Source organism: Acartia tonsa, chromosome 13 (assembly GCF_053477335.1).
Source record: "Acartia tonsa isolate MP-2025a chromosome 13, ASM5347733v1, whole genome shotgun sequence".
NCBI lineage: Eukaryota > Metazoa > Arthropoda > Copepoda > Calanoida > Acartiidae > Acartia > Acartia tonsa.
The window spans coordinates 31,963,276-31,982,771 of NC_137272.1; the positions used below are offsets into that span (position 1 = coordinate 31,963,276).

The 19,496-nt window shown below is 30.2% G+C and overlaps 1 protein-coding gene across 1 annotated transcript in view; it reads right to left on the reverse strand.

Annotated features, from left to right (window-relative positions):
* Nucleotides 1-19,496, reverse strand: part of LOC145335254 (toll-like receptor 6) — a 92,605-nt gene that overhangs the window by 40,815 nt on the left and 32,294 nt on the right. The window contains exons 9-16 of the mRNA XM_080180993.1: nucleotides 17,721-17,858; nucleotides 17,160-17,264; nucleotides 16,644-16,726; nucleotides 14,484-14,633; nucleotides 13,809-13,964; nucleotides 12,326-12,415; nucleotides 1,236-1,326; nucleotides 508-567 (exon numbers count right to left, since the gene is read on the reverse strand). Of these exons, the coding sequence (XP_080037119.1) occupies nucleotides 508-567; nucleotides 1,236-1,326; nucleotides 12,326-12,415; nucleotides 13,809-13,964; nucleotides 14,484-14,633; nucleotides 16,644-16,726; nucleotides 17,160-17,264; nucleotides 17,721-17,858 (873 nt within the window). The remainder of the gene's footprint in view (nucleotides 1-507; nucleotides 568-1,235; nucleotides 1,327-12,325; nucleotides 12,416-13,808; nucleotides 13,965-14,483; nucleotides 14,634-16,643; nucleotides 16,727-17,159; nucleotides 17,265-17,720; nucleotides 17,859-19,496) is intronic.

The window sequence follows — 19,496 nt, forward strand, 5'->3', positions numbered from 1 at the left end:
TTAATTAGATTAACATCTTTGGGGACTTTCAATGAACTTTTAGTGATTGGTTTATTAAATTGAGTGTCCATACGCATCAAACACTAATTAAAATGTACATTGGATGAAGTTTATCAATTAGTCGGCCATTGTCTTACCACTTTAGATCCCTGACATTAGATACTTTTTGACTAATTTATCTTTCATTATCATATCTCTGTAAACCTGTAAAAATTGGAGAATGAAAAATAAGAAAATCTACCAAGGGCAAATATTCTAATAAGTAGCGCAGTGGGAAACCATATAGAAAAGGTTATTTTTTAACCCATTGTAAAATAAGTTAGCTTTAAAGAGTTTTTTTTTTAAACTTAATGTATTGACTATATTTTCCTTATTTAGACAGTATTTAGCTACGCTTATTATGGACATGATTATGTTATTATGTTATGTACTAACTAACTGACGTACATACCAGACAAACTCTAAGTAGCTTCGCTATATAAGAAAAACATCTTAAACTATAATTTCCTTATATGGACAGATGAACTTTTTAGGGTCTGTATCCACCAGGGGGGCGAATGTCTGCTGCCTGTTAAAAATGTTGAATGTCATTTTTTACATATTTTGATGTCAATCTATCTATCTTTTTATCAAGTTTATCTATTTATCAAACTTGTCTGTTATCGATCGATATAATTGTATGTCTATTTCAATTTCAAAATGCTAATAAGTCAAAATGTTTAATATTGGTATCTATCTTTGTATATCTTTCTAAATTATCTCTATGTCTATCTGTTTATCTATCTACCTATATATCTATCCCGCCTTCCATTTATCCATACATCAATTCATCTTTCTGTATTTATGTAGCTATCTATCCATCCATTCGATTCATCCATCTATTCATCTTTCTATCTTTCTTGTCTTTCTTTTTATCTATTAATCAATCCTTCCATCTATCCACCCACCAATTCATCTTTCTATGTATTTATATATTTATCGATGTATCCATCCATTCATTCATCCATCTATTCATCCACCTTATAACTTATCTATATGTCTATCCATCCACTTATCTATAAATCCGTCTTACTCTCTATCTGTCTATCTATCTATACTCTATAGCCATCTGAAAAAGTTTTTAAAAAGCATAGGATAGTACAAAAACCTTTCCTTGAATAATCTATCTATCAACCAGCTACATATATGTTTATCTATCTATCTATTTATCAATCTGAAAATGACATGAACAATTTCCTTGTATAGGGTAGTTTGCAGTAGATGGACTCCAGATCTTTGATGATGGGAAGGTTAACAGCTCCATGAAGAGGGGTGTCTCGATATTTCCTAAAATAATAAAGAGAATTGGTTATCTTTTTTATTAGTAGCGAAGCTACTCTATAATTTGAAATGTCCGTCTGTCCGTCTGTCCGTATGTCCGTCTTAGTTTGGGGGAAACGTGATTTTCTCGGCTCCTGTAAAAGGTAAAAGGCTGAAATTTTTTGACAACATTTCCATTATTAAGGAGCACAATTAACTATAAAACATCAATGGCGGTAGGACCGCTTTTTAGCAGGTTTTAGGCTATTTTTTGTATTTTTCACATTTTTCTCCATATCTTTGGTGTTTATGGTCCGATTTCCAAAATTTTTTAGTTATAGATATCAAAATTAAATTTCATGTTGTTTTAAAAAAAACATCAATGGCGGTCAGACTGCTTTTTTGCAGGTTTTTGGCTATTTTTATAGTTTTCACATTTTTCCTCATATCTTTAGTGTTTATGGTCCGTTTTTTTAAATTTTTGTAGTTAAAAATATAAAAATTAAATTTCCCATTGTTTTGAGCATCCTGTATGTAATTTACTTTGACTGTCAGTCTGTTAGTCATAGTACTGAGATATAAATATTAAGAAATTAAAAACAAATGTTGAAAAGGTTTCGTGATTTTTTTCCTAATATACATGCTTTACAACTAATATATAAATTCTTAATTAATTGTTTGTGCTTCGCTACTTATGGATGTTGTCATCCTTGTTTATTTATATCAATTGCAAAAATGTGATTTTGGGTAAATAATAATATGACTACTTAATATATATTTATATTATGATTACTTGGTGTTTTTCAAGTGTAGAAAGAAAAATAGAAAAACAGGGTATCTTATTATTTAGAGTTCTACCATTTCATTTCACGACCTCTATCTAGAAGTACTAAAAGTAAAATGTACATCATTTAATAATCCTTTTAATTTACCATTATTTCAATTTATGGTTATGAAGGCTATATGGATGTTATAATATACGGAAGTAAATGTACACCATTACTAAGATATTCTTATTATTCAGGGATAAGACAATGGTCGATGGATAGATGTACATCTCCAATGATTTTACACAAAATTTTCCTTCTGTGGGTTACAATCAGTGGTTAAAACGTTTGAACACTCACCATTTATAATTCACTAAAGTCCCCAAAGTTAGTAAACCATAATAAGAAAACGTAATTATAAAACTTTGGGGACTAGCGTAATTAACAGCAAATTGTCCTCTCTCTCTCTCGGAAATAAATGCACACCTACTTAGATATCCTTATTATTATTATTCCCATAGAGATCAGAAAAACATATTTACTAAGCTGCATGGATAGATAAAGTGAAGATTAATTAATCTTACCCTCCACAAAATATTTAAAAACTAGTCCCTATAAAAAAAATATTTTGGTTCGAACCTCTTAGTTTCTACAAAATTTTAGTAAACTTCATAAGCTATAGATTGATTTTTTAAATGAAATATCCTTACTCCCCCCAAAAAGTTGGCAAAATAGTTTTGATAATAATTTTTCTATATATAAAATATCCCTATCCAATGCAATGTGAATAATAATGAATATTACTTTATTTGTCATATTTTTATTATATACTAAACAAGGATGACAACATTCATAAATGAACTAAATTGTTATTATAATCGCAAAACTAACAGTAGCAGGATGTGCTTCTTATGTAGCAATGGATCTCGACAACCGCTGAACCCATCTTCTTAAAGGTCCATTAAAGGTTGATTGTTTTACAAAAATAAATAAAATAAATTACCCCTTCAAAAATAACCAAAAGATTAGTATAGACAAATATATTGAAAAACAATATTTCATTGTCTTATCCCTAATACCCCTGAACAATACCATACTATTCTATTTTCTATTACGGTGTAGTAATCATAAAATAATTCTTAAGCAAATATTTACCTATATATTTTCTAGCTATTTGTCTGTCTATCAATATCTATTTTATTTATTTATATATCTATTTGTTGATCTATCTATCCATCCATTCATCTATCTATTATGTATTTATCTTTGTATCCATATATCCCTCTATCTAGCCTTCTAACTATTCATAGATCTATTTTTCCAATTACCTAACCATACATTCATATGACTATTAATCTTTCTATCTATGTATCTCAATATCTATATATCTTTCTGTCTATCTTATTGTCTATCCTTCTATCTATCTATCTGTCTATATATAATACTACCTATCCATTTATTTTTATATTCTTTCTTTTTATTGCTTATGACAAATACACACACACACACACACAAATACCAAAAAGTAAGCTATATATGATGAGAAAAGCATAATATTTCCTTGGTCCTTCTATTTCAATAGTGTGACAATAGAATATGAGGCTAGCCCAAGCTGTAATTATACTGTGATACTAGGGTGGTAAACAACTACAGATTCCGCTTTATTATAATCTCAATGCAAATATTTTATATTATATATATATATATATAGTAGATTTGCATTAATTGGAAAGCTTTATGAAGAATCTAAATATCCGTGTCATAAAGACAAATTTTATCTATAACAAGCGCAGCAATAATAAGTTAGTAAGTTTGTTCAAGGATCCTAAAGGATAAGACAATGGACGATAGATGAATGTACGTACCTGATGATAATAGACAAAATTACTACTTCTGTAGATTAAGATTAATGATTTTTAAATCAACAATTAAGAGAACATGATGAAAAAAACTTTGGGTACCAGTGTATTAATCGGTCCAATGGCCCATACCTCCTTGGACATTATTGGATGTACATAAATTGTTTCGCTACTTTTGTGGGCCGCTGATGGTCTTTCTAGGTATCTCTGCTGTTATATATTACTTTATAGAAAATCAATAATGTCCTATTGTAGTGTTATACCTAAGCTGGATCTTTAAATCATTTTAGTGGTGAGCCAGATCGGGGTGAGCCAACTTTCCACCAATAAGAGTACAGCATTTACTGAAATGCCGAGCTGTGATTGGCGGAAATTCGGCGCACCCCGATCTGGCTCACCACTAAAATGATTTAAAGATCCAGCTCTAGTCTTATATACTCAGGGATATCAAGGGATAAGACAATTAATTTATATAGTTCCAAAATGATGATAAACGAAACTACTCCTTCATAAATTTATTGGTTAAAAAGTTTAAAACCAACAAGTAAAAACTTAATTAAGTACCCAAAGTTTGTGAACCAACGTTGTTTGAAACTTTGGGTACAAGTTTAATTTGCAGTCCAGTGGCCCTTCCTCCCTGCTTAGAGAGTGAGAAAGAAAGAGAGATAGAAAGGAGAGCAAAAATAATAAACGAAAGAAGAATCTAAAAAAGAAAGAGAGAGGGAGAGATTTTAATATTCAAACTTAATTACAGTGATATAGGAAAAGAGTAGCAGTACAAAATGTCTCAAAAATCAGCTTTCTGACGTCATAAAAATGAGGGATTATCCATCTCTTTTTTAGGGGTTTTCTTTTCCACTTCTCCTCTTATCTCCCTCAATTTTATGACGACACATGGCTGATTTGTAAGACACTTTATCCAGCTACGGTAAAGAAGAAAAAAGGGGAAAAATAGACGGATAGATAGATAGAGGAAGTAATAAAAAGACATAAACCTAATTTATATTAATTATACATGTAGGAAAAGGTTGTGAATTCACTTCCGCTTGTTATCAAAAGAAATCTAAAGGGATAAGATAATGGCCGATGAATAAATGTACATCCCCTGTGATGATACATAAAATCATCCCTTCTGAAGATTACAATTGGACACTCATCTAAATAAACCAACCAATTAAAATTCAATATTAGTCCCACAAATGTTGTTAAAGCAAACGAATAAGAAAACGTTATTTTAAGACTTTGGGAACTAGTGTAATAAACACACCAATGTTCCCTCCCTCATTGGGTGTTTAATAATGATGAGAGTATTAATGGGTATGGGGGCTTATGTGATGTTGTAATAATATGCATTATTGATGATATGATAATCTGAGCGGAAGTGAATACACAGCCTAAAAAGCGGTATTTTACTACATAATAAAGAGAGGATAAGTATTTTTTTTAAATTGTAAGTTTTTGTCTGAATTTTGGTCTTGTTCCTTTTAGTAACAGCCAGTTAAATCATATTTATCTCTGTATATCAAATTCTACTATTATTATTTAGTGGCTTCGCTTCTGTTGTTTTATCTCTAGAAGGTAGTTTAATTTTCTACTAGGTCAAATACTTTAAAATCCCCTCCCCCCTTACCATATAAATAGACTAAAAACTCCTCCCCCCAAAAAACTTTCCCAGGACCTAAGCTTCACTGTATTGGAGAATCTTATCGGTCCAGTACGTGATTAGTTAGATCTTTAGATATGAACAGAAAGACAATCATCCTTTTACTTTATGATATGCCACTGAATAACAGTCCTGTTCTCTTTAGTAGCAGCTAGTTTAAAGGCATAAGTCACGCAACAAAACAGTTTACATTCAAATTAAATAAAAAAAAAGAGAGAGAGAGAGAGAGAGAGAGAGAGAGAGAGAGAGAGAGAGAGAGAGAGAGAGAGAGAGAGAGAGAGAGAGAGAGAGAGAGAGAGAGAGAGAGAGAGAGAGAGAGAGAGAGGAGGGGACAGGAGGGAAGATAATGCAAAAAAAAACAGTTCTCTGACATGCAATGGGTTTATCACTTTTTATATCTATTTATCTATCTTTTTATTTTTATCTTTTTATAAAATTCCTTTAATTATTTTGCATTTCTTGAAATTCTTGTTTATCTTTTTTTCTTCTCAATTTATCTCTCTTTCTCTTGTCTCTCTATCTATCTATTTTACATCTCTCTATTTATCTCTCTATCTATCTATCTCTCTATTTATCTATTTCATGCTAAAAATGATTAAATTATATGACTCCTAAGTTTAGATCTTGAAATTTAATTTAGACTTCGTAGAATAACATTAGATATTTACAGGGATCTAAAGGGATAAGACAATGAATGATAAATTGATGTGTATACCCAATAATGATGACAAAATATTCCATCTGTAGATTTCAAATATTGGTTTTAGAGTATGGACACTGTGTCCAATTACTGAGAGTACCCAAAGTTTTTATGCCAACCCCTGAGAGAACATGTTTCAAAACTTTGGGTACAAGTAAACATTACAGTCCAATATCCCCTCCCACCCTGAATTAGCTATATTTCTAACTAGCTAAATATGTATATAACTAACCCCTTAAAACTACTATTATATTACTAACCCCTTAAAACTACATAAAAAAATATATCTACCATTATATTAGCAAGATCAAAAATTATTAAATTTATTATTCATGTATTTGTTTTTTTGGTTAATATCTTTCTTGTTTTAATAAGCAAGAAAATTATTTCCCAAAAATTGACTTCAAGTTATTGGTATTTTTTTTCTGTAAAAATGCACTTTTGAAATTTGAAATTTTCGATTTTCTTATTTTCTCTTTTTGTCCCTCTTTCTATCTATTTCTCTTTTTTTATCCTAATAATTAGCAACCCTGAACTGTCATAGTGTTTTAAATAAAAGAAGGTTCCTATAGTTCTTATAATCTATTAGTATGACAGTAGAGTTTGAAGCTAGCCCAGGCTGTAATTTTACTGTCATACTAGAGTAGTAAATAACTTGTATATGAATTATAAAAAGGGTTAAATCAGGAATGGGACAATAGAAAATATAATAAATCTATTCCCAATTCTTAAGCGCCTTCAATATTTCCTTTGGTAGATTTTCATATGAATAAAATTACCAACAAAAATTGCCAATTCGTTTGAAAATTTGTACACTTTCTAATCAATATTATAGTCGGTTTGTTCTTACACTGTTGGTCCAATTAAAGATTGAGGATTTATACTTTGTATATCTATTATTGGTAATATAAAAAGGATTATCAAAGGAAGGACATAATTATTGAGTATCTATACTTTGTATAACTATTGTTGGTAATATAAAAAGGATTATCAAAGGAAGGTCATAATGATTTAGTATCTATACTTTGTATATCTATTATTGGTAATATAAAAAGGATTATCAAAGGAAGGTCATAATGATTTAGTATCTATACTTTGTATATCTATTGTTGGTAATATAAAAAGGATTATCAAAGGGAGGTCATAATGATTGAGGATCTATACTTTGTATATCTATTATTGGTAATATAAAAAGGATTATCAAAGGAAGGTCATAATGATTTAGTATCTATACTTTGTATATCTATTATTGGTAATATAAAAAGGATTATCAAAGGAAGGTCATAATGATTGAGTATCTATACTTTGTATATCTATTGTTGGTAATATAAAAAGGATTATCAAAGGGAGGTCATAATGATTGAGGATCTATACTTTGTATATCTATTATTGGTAATATAAAAAGGATTATCAAAGGAAGGTCATAATGATTTAGTATCTATACTTTGTATATCTATTATTGGTAATATAAAAAGGATTATCAAAGGAAGGTCATAATGATTTAGTATCTATACTTTGTATATCTATTGTTGGTAATATAAAAAGGATTATCAAAGGGAGGTCATAATGATTGAGGATCTATACTTTGTATATCTATTATTGGTAATATAAAAAGGATTATCAAAGGAAGGTCATAATGATTTAGTATCTATACTTTGTATATCTATTGTTGGTAATATAAAAAGGATTATCAAAGTAAGGTCATAATAATTGATTATCTATATTTTGTATATCTATTGTTGATAATATAAAAATGATTATCAAAGGGAGTACATAATGATTAAGGATCTATACTTTGTATATCTATTGTTGATAATATAAAAAGGATTATCAAAGAAAGGTCATAATGATTGAGTATCTATACTTTGTATATCTATTGTTGGTAATATAAAAAGGATTATCTAAGGAAGGTCATAATAATTAAGGATCTATACTTTGTATATCTATTATTTGTAATATAAAAAGGATTATCAAAGGAAGGTCATAATGATTGAGTATCTATACTTTGTATATCTATTATTGGTAATATAAAAAGGATTATCAAAGGAAGGTCATAATGATTGAGTATCTATACTTTGTATATCTATTATTGGTAATATAAAAAGGATTATCAAAGGAAGGTCATAATGATTGAGTATCTATACTTTGTATATCTATTATTGGTAATATAAAAAGGATTATCAAAGGAAGGTCATAATTATTGAGTATCTATTGTTGGTAATATAAGAAGGATTATCAGAGGTCATAATGATTGAGTATCTATACTTTGTATATCTATTGTTGGTAATATAAAAAGGATTATCAAAGGAAGGTCATAATGCACTTTTTATTCACGCAAAAGATTAGAATATGTATTCATAATTTCTAACCATCAGAACTGCATATTAATACAAAAGTACAAAATACCCTTTTATTTGCTAAAGTATCTTTTTTTTTCATAGAGAAATCGGACAATCGGCTGTTTTTCATACAAGTCCTCAAAGTTTTATAATAATGTTTTCTTATTCGTTGGCTTAACAACTTTGGGGACTTTTAAATTTAATTTTAATTGGTTTAGTGTATCATCTTTGGGGATGTACTCAATAAATCGGCCATTATCTTGTCCCTTTAGATCACTGATCTTTTTGCAAATAAGACACATTTGCAATTGTGAAATTTTTTGGCAACACTTTTTAATGATTTTTTTTGAATTCTTATCAGTTTCTTTGAATTTAAGCTTACTTGTTTGTTGACAAGTAATAAGGCGAGTTCTATAGTTGTTTAATGACCTAGTGTGACATTACAATTACAGTATAGGATGGAATAATACTATACTGTCATATAATTGTTCATTATGACTATAGAAATCGTTTTTCAAATGTCTTTGCACCAGATTTTTTTCTGCATTTCAAGATTTTTTTTACATAACATGTTTTTTGTTTTTTGTAACTAAGCTACTCTTTGATCTTTGATTTGTAAAATGTTGAATTATGTTTTACAATGTATTATTTTTACAGATTAGTTTGCAGAACCAAGTTTAGCCATGCGACGTCACAAAAATGAGGGAGATGAGAGGAGAACTGGGAAAGAAAACCCCAAAAAAAGAGATGGATAATCTCTCATTTTTATGACGTCACATGGCTGATTTTTTAGACACTTTATCCAGTTACAGCAAATTTTTTTTTAATTGCCAAATTAAACAGCTTTAAATAGTTATGAAATTCTTAAATATAGATATATGACAACGGACTTAAAATGAATCTATCCTCCAAATAGTTATAGAAACTAAATTTTGCAAGGCGATACATTAATTTAAATGAATGTAAACAAAATCATACCTTTTGCAAATTAAAACTCATGGTTTAAATTTTGGAAACTGTTATTTGAAACTGGTTAGTTAAGATTTTATAAAAGTACCCAAGCTATTGGAATTTGGGTACCAGTAAAATTTTTCCGTTAATAACTTTTAGCTACCATAGAAAAATTTGTACAGTGCAATGTGCGGGGTTAAGATAAATTTATTGTCCATTATCCTATCCCCGAGTCACTAAATAGTAAACTTCATTGTTACAAAATCTTATTTAGTGTATTTAATTCTTTAAGAATATATTTTAAGTAAAAAAGACCCTTAAATCTTTTAAGTACATAGTTTAAAAAGTATATAAAATATACCATTTTAAAGTACACGGTAAAAAATTAGTTTCTTAACGAAATCTTAACTTAAACTTTATTAAATTATGATAGAAGCTCTTTTTAGTGCCTATAGACAAATTACTTCATACAATACAAATAACTATTGATAGGCCAATACACAGACTAAATTACCAATGGAAGGCCAGTAGATATCTTAATTGACCAATGGTAGGCCATTATGACGTCATTTTTATGGGCATTTGGCTTCATTGAGTTAATTTTTTAAGTAAAATTTTTAAAATTTTTTTATTTAATATTGTATATATTTTTGTATAGTGTTTTTTATTTAATCCCTATATAATATATGATACAATAAATGAATGGTTTCTATAATTGTTAACAGCCCTGGTATGACAGTATAGTTACAGCCTAGCTTAGCATTATACTGTAATATTATAGGATAAAATGACTATGAAACTTTTTTTTGGAAAGTATATAAAAAGATCTTTTTTAACCTGCTAAAATTTGACATTTTTTTTAACAAAAATTGAAAATACTACAGATATTTATGAGAGCATTTCCTAAGATTTTATTTAACAAAATTAGTACTGTATGATGTTATTTTATGCTAATATTCTATAATGGGTATTTTAATGGTAATTCATTAAGTTATACTTCATACTTAAATCTAACTATTCATCTATCTATATATCAATCTATTTATTTATCTACCTATCGATCTAAATATCTGTCAATCTATTTATGCATCTATTCATCTATCTAAGTAATACTGCTCATATATCTAGCTATACAGCTATCTATTTATCTATCTATCTATTTATCCAGCTATCAATTTATCTATTTATCAATCTATCTATCTAAATACCACAAAATCATTATATTTATCTATCATCTATCTATTAAATAATGTAATACATAATTAGATTTTTAAAAAATTACTTTAACCTTAAAGTTTTTAATAATAAAAACATAAAAAATGCATGGAGGGCGGGAGGGGTCAATGCCAGATTTAATAATTTACAACCATTCTATCTCCCCCAAAGTTAATAAGAAAAGACACCTAAAATGCAGTTTGTCAAGAAATTATTTGACATTCTTATAAATCTTGACATTTTATTTGTTTAGATTGACTCTTGGTTAATTAAAAGAGAAGAGATATATTTAGACAGGGAGATAGATAGATAGATAGATAGATAGATAGAGATAGATAGATAGAGAGAGAGAGAGAGAGAGAGAGAGAGAGAGAGAGAGAGAGAGAGAGAGACAGACAGACAGACAGACAGGCAGACAGAAAGAGGGAAAGATTTTAAGGTTGCTACGTTTCCTAAATTGAACCTAATAGCTCCAGGAATCATAACGTGAGGTTTGAAATCAATAGCACAATTTTATTATTCCTAACTTGATTATAAGAGATAAACGTTACGGACTTACGAACCCTAATGTAGAAAAACTTCGGTTTTAAAAATAACTTGGTGATAAATTGACTACGAGGGAAATATAGAGAAAAGGAGAAAAATGAGAAAGAAAAATACAGAAAGAGTTATAGGCCAAGATAAATTGACAATTCTGACAATTTTACAACTTCCAAAATTAAGAAAAATTGACAAAAACCCAACAGTTATTTGAAATATAACTTTATAGCCAAAAGTGATACCTTTACAATATTATACAGAGGTAGGGGACGTTTAAAGGTGAAACTGGTACCCAAAGTTTTATGATCCTTGACAAAATCAATAAGATCCCAAAATGACGGTTGTTATTTTTCGAAGCACCAAGAATGCAAAAATGCAGCTAGACACACCACTCCAGAATATGCTTCCTAAAGTCCTAATAAACCAATATTATTACAGTAAAGTATGAGACTAGCCCAGGCTGTGTTTAAACTGTCCTACTAGGGTGTTGACTATCTTTAGTACCAGCCACTCAACGCTTCTAGAAGCCAAAACCATCTGACAGTTGCATAAGATTGGGTTTCAGGCTCACACGATATCTAGCTATCTTTGTAGGTGTCTTGGTAACTAGCTATCTTTCTAGGTGTTTTGATATCTAGCTATCTTTCTATGTGTCTTGCTATCTAGCTATCTGTGTCTTGGTAACTAGCTATCTTTCTAGGTGTCTTGCAATGTAACTATCGGTCTAGATGTCTTTCTTTCTAGCTATCTTCCTAGGTGTCTTGATATCTTTCTATGTGTCTAGTTATCTAGCTATCTTTCGAGATGTCTTGATTTCTAGATTTCTGTAAAGGTGTCTTGCAATCTTTCTGTGTGTCTTGCTATCTAGCTATAATTCTAGAGTTTTAATAATAAACTATCTAGGTGATTTGCTTTTTTATATATCTTTCTAGATATCTAGCTATCTTACTAGACGTCTTGCTATCTATCTATCTATCTATCTATTTACTCACCTCAGCCAAACCATCTCACAATTGCATAGTATTGGGTTACCCCCAAGTTGAAATTCAGCCATTACCCCGTCGCTCAGAATTATCGCATTCCTAAAATATTAAGTAATAGTTGTTATATTGGTCTACATACATTTATATAGGTACTAGTGACTGCGCATATAGCTTATTTCAACAAGAAAGGGGGGGGGGGGGGTTCAGGGAAAGAGCACAAGACCATCCAAAGACTTAAATCTTAAATCTAGAATAGCATAAAACCATACCAGGACCAATGTGAAGCTTAAAGTGAGGAACTCAATTTTAAAGAAAAACAAAATCTATCTATCTATCTATATATGTATCTAATCTATGGTTTATTGGACATATTTTGTAGTAACCTAAAACCACTAATCTAAAATATGGGTGCCATAGACAATATATTGCATTAGTATAACAGTACGGTATAATGCTAGCCCAGACTGTAATTATATTGTCATTCTAAGGGTAGTAAACAACTATAGGAATAGCTTTACATGGCATCTGGAAAGTTATACAGATTTGCTGGTAAATTTCTAACCTAGAACTATCTATCTATCCTTTTTATCTATCTATTTATCTATCAACACTATTTATCAATCCCTTTCTATATCTAACTATCAATCTCTCTAATATATTTAAGCTTCAAAAGACAAAATTCAACGAAATAAAGTTTGGGAGAAGCTTAATCTATCTTCTGTTGTCCTATCCCTGATAAACTTATATCCTTATTAGTGTAGTCCCCAAAGTCTTATAATAACGTTTTATTATTCGTTGGATTAACAACCTTGGGGACTTTCATTGAATTTTGATAGGTTGGTTCATTTTGTTTTTAACCACTAATTGTAATAGAATAAAGGGGTAACTTTGCGTATCATCATTGGAGATGTACATCTATATATCGGCCATTGTCTTATCCCTTTAGATATCATCTATTACTGACCAAAATCTATACAATAGGTTGCATTTTTCTAAATATTGAAAAAGGATTATCAAAATCTTTGGTTAGAGGCTGTTTCTAAGATCATTCTATACCATTAGTATGACAGTAGAGTATGAGAATACCCAAAGCTGTAATTATACTTTCATGGTAGGGTAGTAAACAACTATAGTAACCAAATTTATTAATCATTTTATTAAATCCCTATTTTGAGGTTTTTCTCTAATAATACTGATTTTCCGATTAATTGGACAAAAAATTCAATCGATTTTTGATATATAAAATAAACTTTTTATACTACTCTGTATATAATAAATTATTAGATGAGCCCCTTTCATCTAAGGGTTGTGTATCAGGGGGGGGGGGGCAGAAAATATCTTTAAACCATACCTAAACTTAAATCTAAAAATAACATAAAACCTTCCGGCTTAATATTTTTAAAGAAGTTGTATTGAATCTATCTATCTATCTTTCCATCTATTTTTCTATCTTTTTTTTCTATCTATCTAGTTATCTATCTTTCAATCATACCTCTCTATTTCGCTCATCTTATTAACACTAAGGTCGACTTTTCTGAGGTCTGTCTTCTCGAAGAATGTGTATGGGGCCAGGTGGGTGATCTTGTTGTCATTCAACAGGACAGTCTGCACACTGTGGGGTATGTTGGCAGGGGTTATAGTCGTTATTCTTAAAAAAAATTGGATTGTAAATTACACAGGTACCCAAAGTTTTAAACAGTGCTCATTAAATGGATCAAAAACTATGGGTACTTTAAAAAAAATTTTGATTGGTTGGTTCCAGACTAGTAATATTGAAACCTTAAATCGATGATTCCTATCCTTTACAAGATTTGGTTTCTTAGTCTTTATTGGGGATGTACATTGTCATCATTACCAGTTTTATAAAAATAAAACCAATCTTAAGATTTAAATAATATTTCAATAGCGTATAAAATATAAATATAGCTTCCTTAAAAAGGAAAACTCCATCGGTTCAGTAGTTATCGAAATCTTAAGCTACAGAAAAAACCTTACTGTTTTATAAAATAAAATCTAAGCATGTTAGAATTGTCTCATCGATTTCTAACTTGGCTTGATGATTTCCATACAAATTTAGAAAGCGTAACAACTCAATTATCATTACCAAACAGTCTATAAGTCCAATTAAAAAAGATTTTTATTATTCAAATGAATAATATCCTCCTACCTATTAAAGCTGGCATCTAAGTGTTGAATGCCAACCCCATCCCCGAGTCCAAAGTAGTTCTGTAGGGCCTCCAGCCTGTTCTGGTGAAGGTCCAGCCACACCAGGCTCCGGGGGATCATCGCGTAGTCAAACTCTACCAGGCTATTAGCACTGAAAATGGATATAATGATTGATAGATAGATTCTCACTGTTGATAGATATTTAGATGCATAGATAGATAAATAGAAATATAGATAGATAGATAGACAAAGACAATAGTAAAAAGTTGATAAAGACAGACTACAACTAGGTTCAAGTAAATAGACAAATAGATAGATAGACAAAAAGATAGATAGATAGTAAGATATACTATAAATAGACAAGTAAATATACAAATAGATAGATAGACAAAGACAATAGTAAAAAGTTGATAATGACAGACTACAAATAGTGTCAAGTAAATACATTGATATATAAAAAGATAGATAGTAAGCTATACATATAGATAGATAAATATACAAATAGATAGATATACAAATATAATAGTAAAAAGTTGATAATGACAGACTACAAATATTTATTCATTTCTTTATCTTGACTGTAAAAACATATTCACAAAAAATTAGCAATAATAAGGTATAGCCAACAAGCAAAATAAATCTAAAATAATGCTTGGGGGTCAGATAAAAAAGGTCGTCAATTCTACTATGTGTTGCCCCCCAATGACAGATGAAAATCACGTATAGGTTTCGTGATTTTTTTTCGAATTAATTTCGTTGTTGGTATAAGCTGAAAATTAGGGGTATACAGAGGATAAGACAATGAATGTTAAATTAATAGTCCCCAAAGTTTTTGTCCCCTTTAAAAACTTTTAATATTTTAGGAAAAGACAGAGAGAGAGAAAGAGAGAGAGAAAGAGAGAGAGAAAGAGAGAGAGAGAGAGGGAGAGAGAGAGAGAGAGAGAGAGAGAGAGAGAGAGAGAGAGAGAGAGAGTAATTAAGTTCATTAAGTTGAGTGTTTAAACATTTAAACCACTAATTTCAATCTACAGAAGGGGTAACTTTGAACGTCATCAATGGGCATGAAAATCAATTTATCGGCCATTGTCTTATCCCTTTAGATCCCTGGATAAAGATGATGATAAGAAAGCAAATAAAACACATTTTTGAAGAAGATAAATAAACATTTAATTTGTTTGCTTTTCTATTTTTCTATCATAACAAACTTATCTATCTATCTGTCTATCTATTTTTCTCCATTAGGTATCGGGTTCGAGCTTCTCAAATGAAATAAGAAGAGTGTTATGCTAGGCGCTCGATGAAACAGCGGATAGTGTCATGTGTGACGTCATAAAAACATCCATCTCTCTTTTAGGAGTTTCCTTTCCCACTTCTCCTCTCATCCTTTCTTTTCAGACGTATTTTTATGACGTCACAAATGACACTTTATATAAGAAAGTTGGGTGTCTTATGGATATTTATTAACCTAGGCTAATATCTTATACCGAAAGGACATACTGAAGTATTAAACAAATCAAACTCTAGAGTAGCTTCGCTACTTGTCAGCTAAAAGGAAAAGAAAACATTAAATTTGTTTATTTAGTGTCCGACTACCGATAATAGAATTAGGCGGGTTCTATAGCTGTTTACTATCCTAGTAGGACAGTATAATTACAGCCTAGTCCAGCCTCATTATCTATTGTCATACTTATGGAAGGAAATGGCTTAGAACTATCTTAGAGTTGTTAACAATAACAAAACAATAGTAAAACTTTTGTATTTGATAAGCTTATTAAATTATTGGAGAGAGAATGGAGAGAGAGAAAGAGAGAGAGAGAGAGAGACAGAGAGAGAAACAGGGAGAGAGAGAGAGAGAGAGAGAGAGAGAGAGAGAGAGAGAGAGAGAGAGAGAGAGAGAGAGAGAGAGAGAGAGAGAGAGAGAGAGAGAGAGAGAGAGAGAGAGAGAGAGAGAGAGAGAGAGAGAGAGAGAGAGAGAGAGAGAGAGAGAGAGAGAGAGAGAGAGAGAGAGAGAGAGAGAGAGAGAGAGAGAGAGAGAGAGAGAGAGAGAGAGAGAGAGAGAGAGAGAGAGAGAGTTATACAGTTAAACAGAGAAAATAACAAGAAAGATATATAAGATAGATAGAAAATACCAAGATAGCAAGAAAGATATAAAAAAATCTACCTGATATTTAACCAAGTCAGTCCAGTTAGGGAATGAAATAGATTATCAACTCGTTCTAATTCATTACCGTCCAATCGAATAGCCTAAAATTAAACATTTTTTTTTAGATCGTTGGGTTGGATTGGACATTTGACTGTAAATTATGCTGGTACCCAAAGTTTTATAAGCATGCTTTTCACTCGTTTGCACAAGAACTTTAGGAACTTAAATTAGTTAGTTTAAACAAATATATCCAAACTTTTAACCAATCTTTTTCATCCTATTATGTATTCTTTTGTTTATTATCATTGGGGATGTACATCAATTTATCGTCAATTGTCTTACCATAAAGACATTTTTTAATAACTAAGTAGTAAGCAAAAATGATTGTTAAAATCACCCTATTTATTTAAAACTTTATTATATATTACAGTATCTTTATAATTGTTATATAGCTAGATCAAAAAACCTCATATCAGGAGGATGTACAGAAATAAACAAATTATATAGTAGCTTCGCTACTAATATAAAGCTTACCTTAAGTAAAGTATTTTTATCAAATGATCCTGCCTCTACTTGTTTAATATTATTGCTGGAAATGTCCAAAATTTGGAGGCTTGATAACCGTTCCAGGTCCGTTCTCCTGGGCAATTTTTATCCTTAGAGATGGTCGAAAAGTAAGTTACACTGGTATCCAAAGTTTTAAAACTAGTGATCTTATTCATTGTTTAAAACTTTAGTTACTTTTATTAATTTTTATTGGTCGGTTTCAAACTAGTAAGTCATACTTTTGAACCAATATTTTGATTTACATGAAAGGAAATCTTGCTAATTATCATTTGGGATGTATATACTGTCCTTTGTCTTATCCCCTAAGATCCCTAATTATTTATCACTTAGTATAATAGACAGTTTTCCGCTGATAGCACAATGAAAAACTAAAAAAATAATTCCAAAGGGATTAATTTTATAACTTTTTATTTTACTAATTATATGCGAAAAATTATCTTTTATACGATACCATTCATAATTTTCAGTATGACTCAAAACCGGTTCTAATCCGACGGAAAGTAATCTATCTATCTATAAGGACAAATCCCTAATAGAATCCAGCTGGTTGTTAGCAAAGTTTAATCTCCATAGGATGGGTAGATCAATGGAAGATAGGGTGGCAATATTGTTGAAGGACAGGTCCAAGGACTGCAGGTTGGCCAGGATCTGCACACTTTCTGGAACCTGCAAAAATTCAGGTAAAATTTCATTTTATTTACTTATCTATCTATCTATCATATATCGATTTATATCTATCTACTATGAGTATTAAATAGTATTAGAAAGGACTTCCAGAAAAAGGTCCTCCAATTGAAGGGAGGGTTGTCTGTAAATTACGGTGGGCTTCTGAAAATTTTTATTAGGGGGGGGGGGGGGAGTTTTTACATGACACCCCGTGGTATCGCGGAAATTTTGGTAAAGTTTGGTAAATTGCGCATTTGTGCAATTTGAAATTAAAAATAAAAGGCAAAAAAATTTGAAAGGGGGGGGGGGGGTTGAATATATGAATCCCCTACCCCAGAATAGAGTTAAACCAGGGAAAGAAACACAACAAAATTTTAATTGTTAGTAAATCTAGTATTAATGTTTTCACCCATTAATGTTACAAAACATGCGACCGACAAAATCTAATACCAAAATTTATTTAGATGTACTATATATATTTAACAAATCTCTGTATCTTTATTTCTTAAAAGTTGTTTTCAAACGCTTGATATAGCAGCAGTATGAACTATTTATTTTGTTTCTAATAGTCATTCAACTCTTTGATTGCACCACTTTTGTCTGAAAGTCCAAGCCGTGCCTGTCTTTGGTCAAGGCATTCCCCATAGTCTTACAATTAATGTCGTGCATCTGACAAAGTCTTTAGCTATTACGCGGTTTGGACTAAGATTCAAACCCAGCAACTCTCTCTTCTTTTTCTTCAACAACCATTTGATTACATGACTATTGCTAGAAAGTTCTAAGAGTGCATGGTAATGTATAAAGCTGTTTATGGGCTAAGGCATTATGTATTCATTAGGGGTACGCATGTTGAAGTTTAGTTCTAGGCGTCCAAAAATTTATAGTCAAAGTTTTTTCCCTTTTAACTGGGTTAATTACTCTCAAACTTTTGTTTTTAAATTAAAGCATGCCTTAATTTGTCTATCTTTCTATCTTTAAAAGCGAAGTTTGATTAATTGTTCATTGGTTATTCCCTGAAATCCCTGCAGAAGTGTATGTAAATATTTGAAGAATAAAATATAAAGTCATCAAAAATAATTGGTTATTTTTCTCACTTAAGTAGGTAAATAATGCCTATCTATCTATCTACATGTCTATTTATCTATCTATATGTCTATCCATCTATCTATAAATCTATCCATCTATCTATCCATCTATCTATCTATCTATCTATCTATCTATCTATCTATCTATCTATCTATCTATCTATCTATCTATCTATCTATCTATCTATCTATCTATCTATCTATCTATCTATCTATCTATCTATCTATCTATCTATCTATCTATCTATCTATCTATCTATCTATCTATCTATCTATCTATCTATCTATCTATCTATCTATCTATCTATCTATCTATCTATCTATCTATCTATCTATCTATCTATCTATCTATCTATCTATCTATCTATCTATCTATCTATCTATCTATCTATCTATCTATCTATCTATCTATCTATCTATCTATCTATCTATCTATCTATCTATCTATCTATCTATCTATCTATCTATCTATCTATCTATCTATCTATCTATCTATCTATCTATCTATCTATCTATCTATCTATCTATCTATCTATCTATCTATCTATCTATC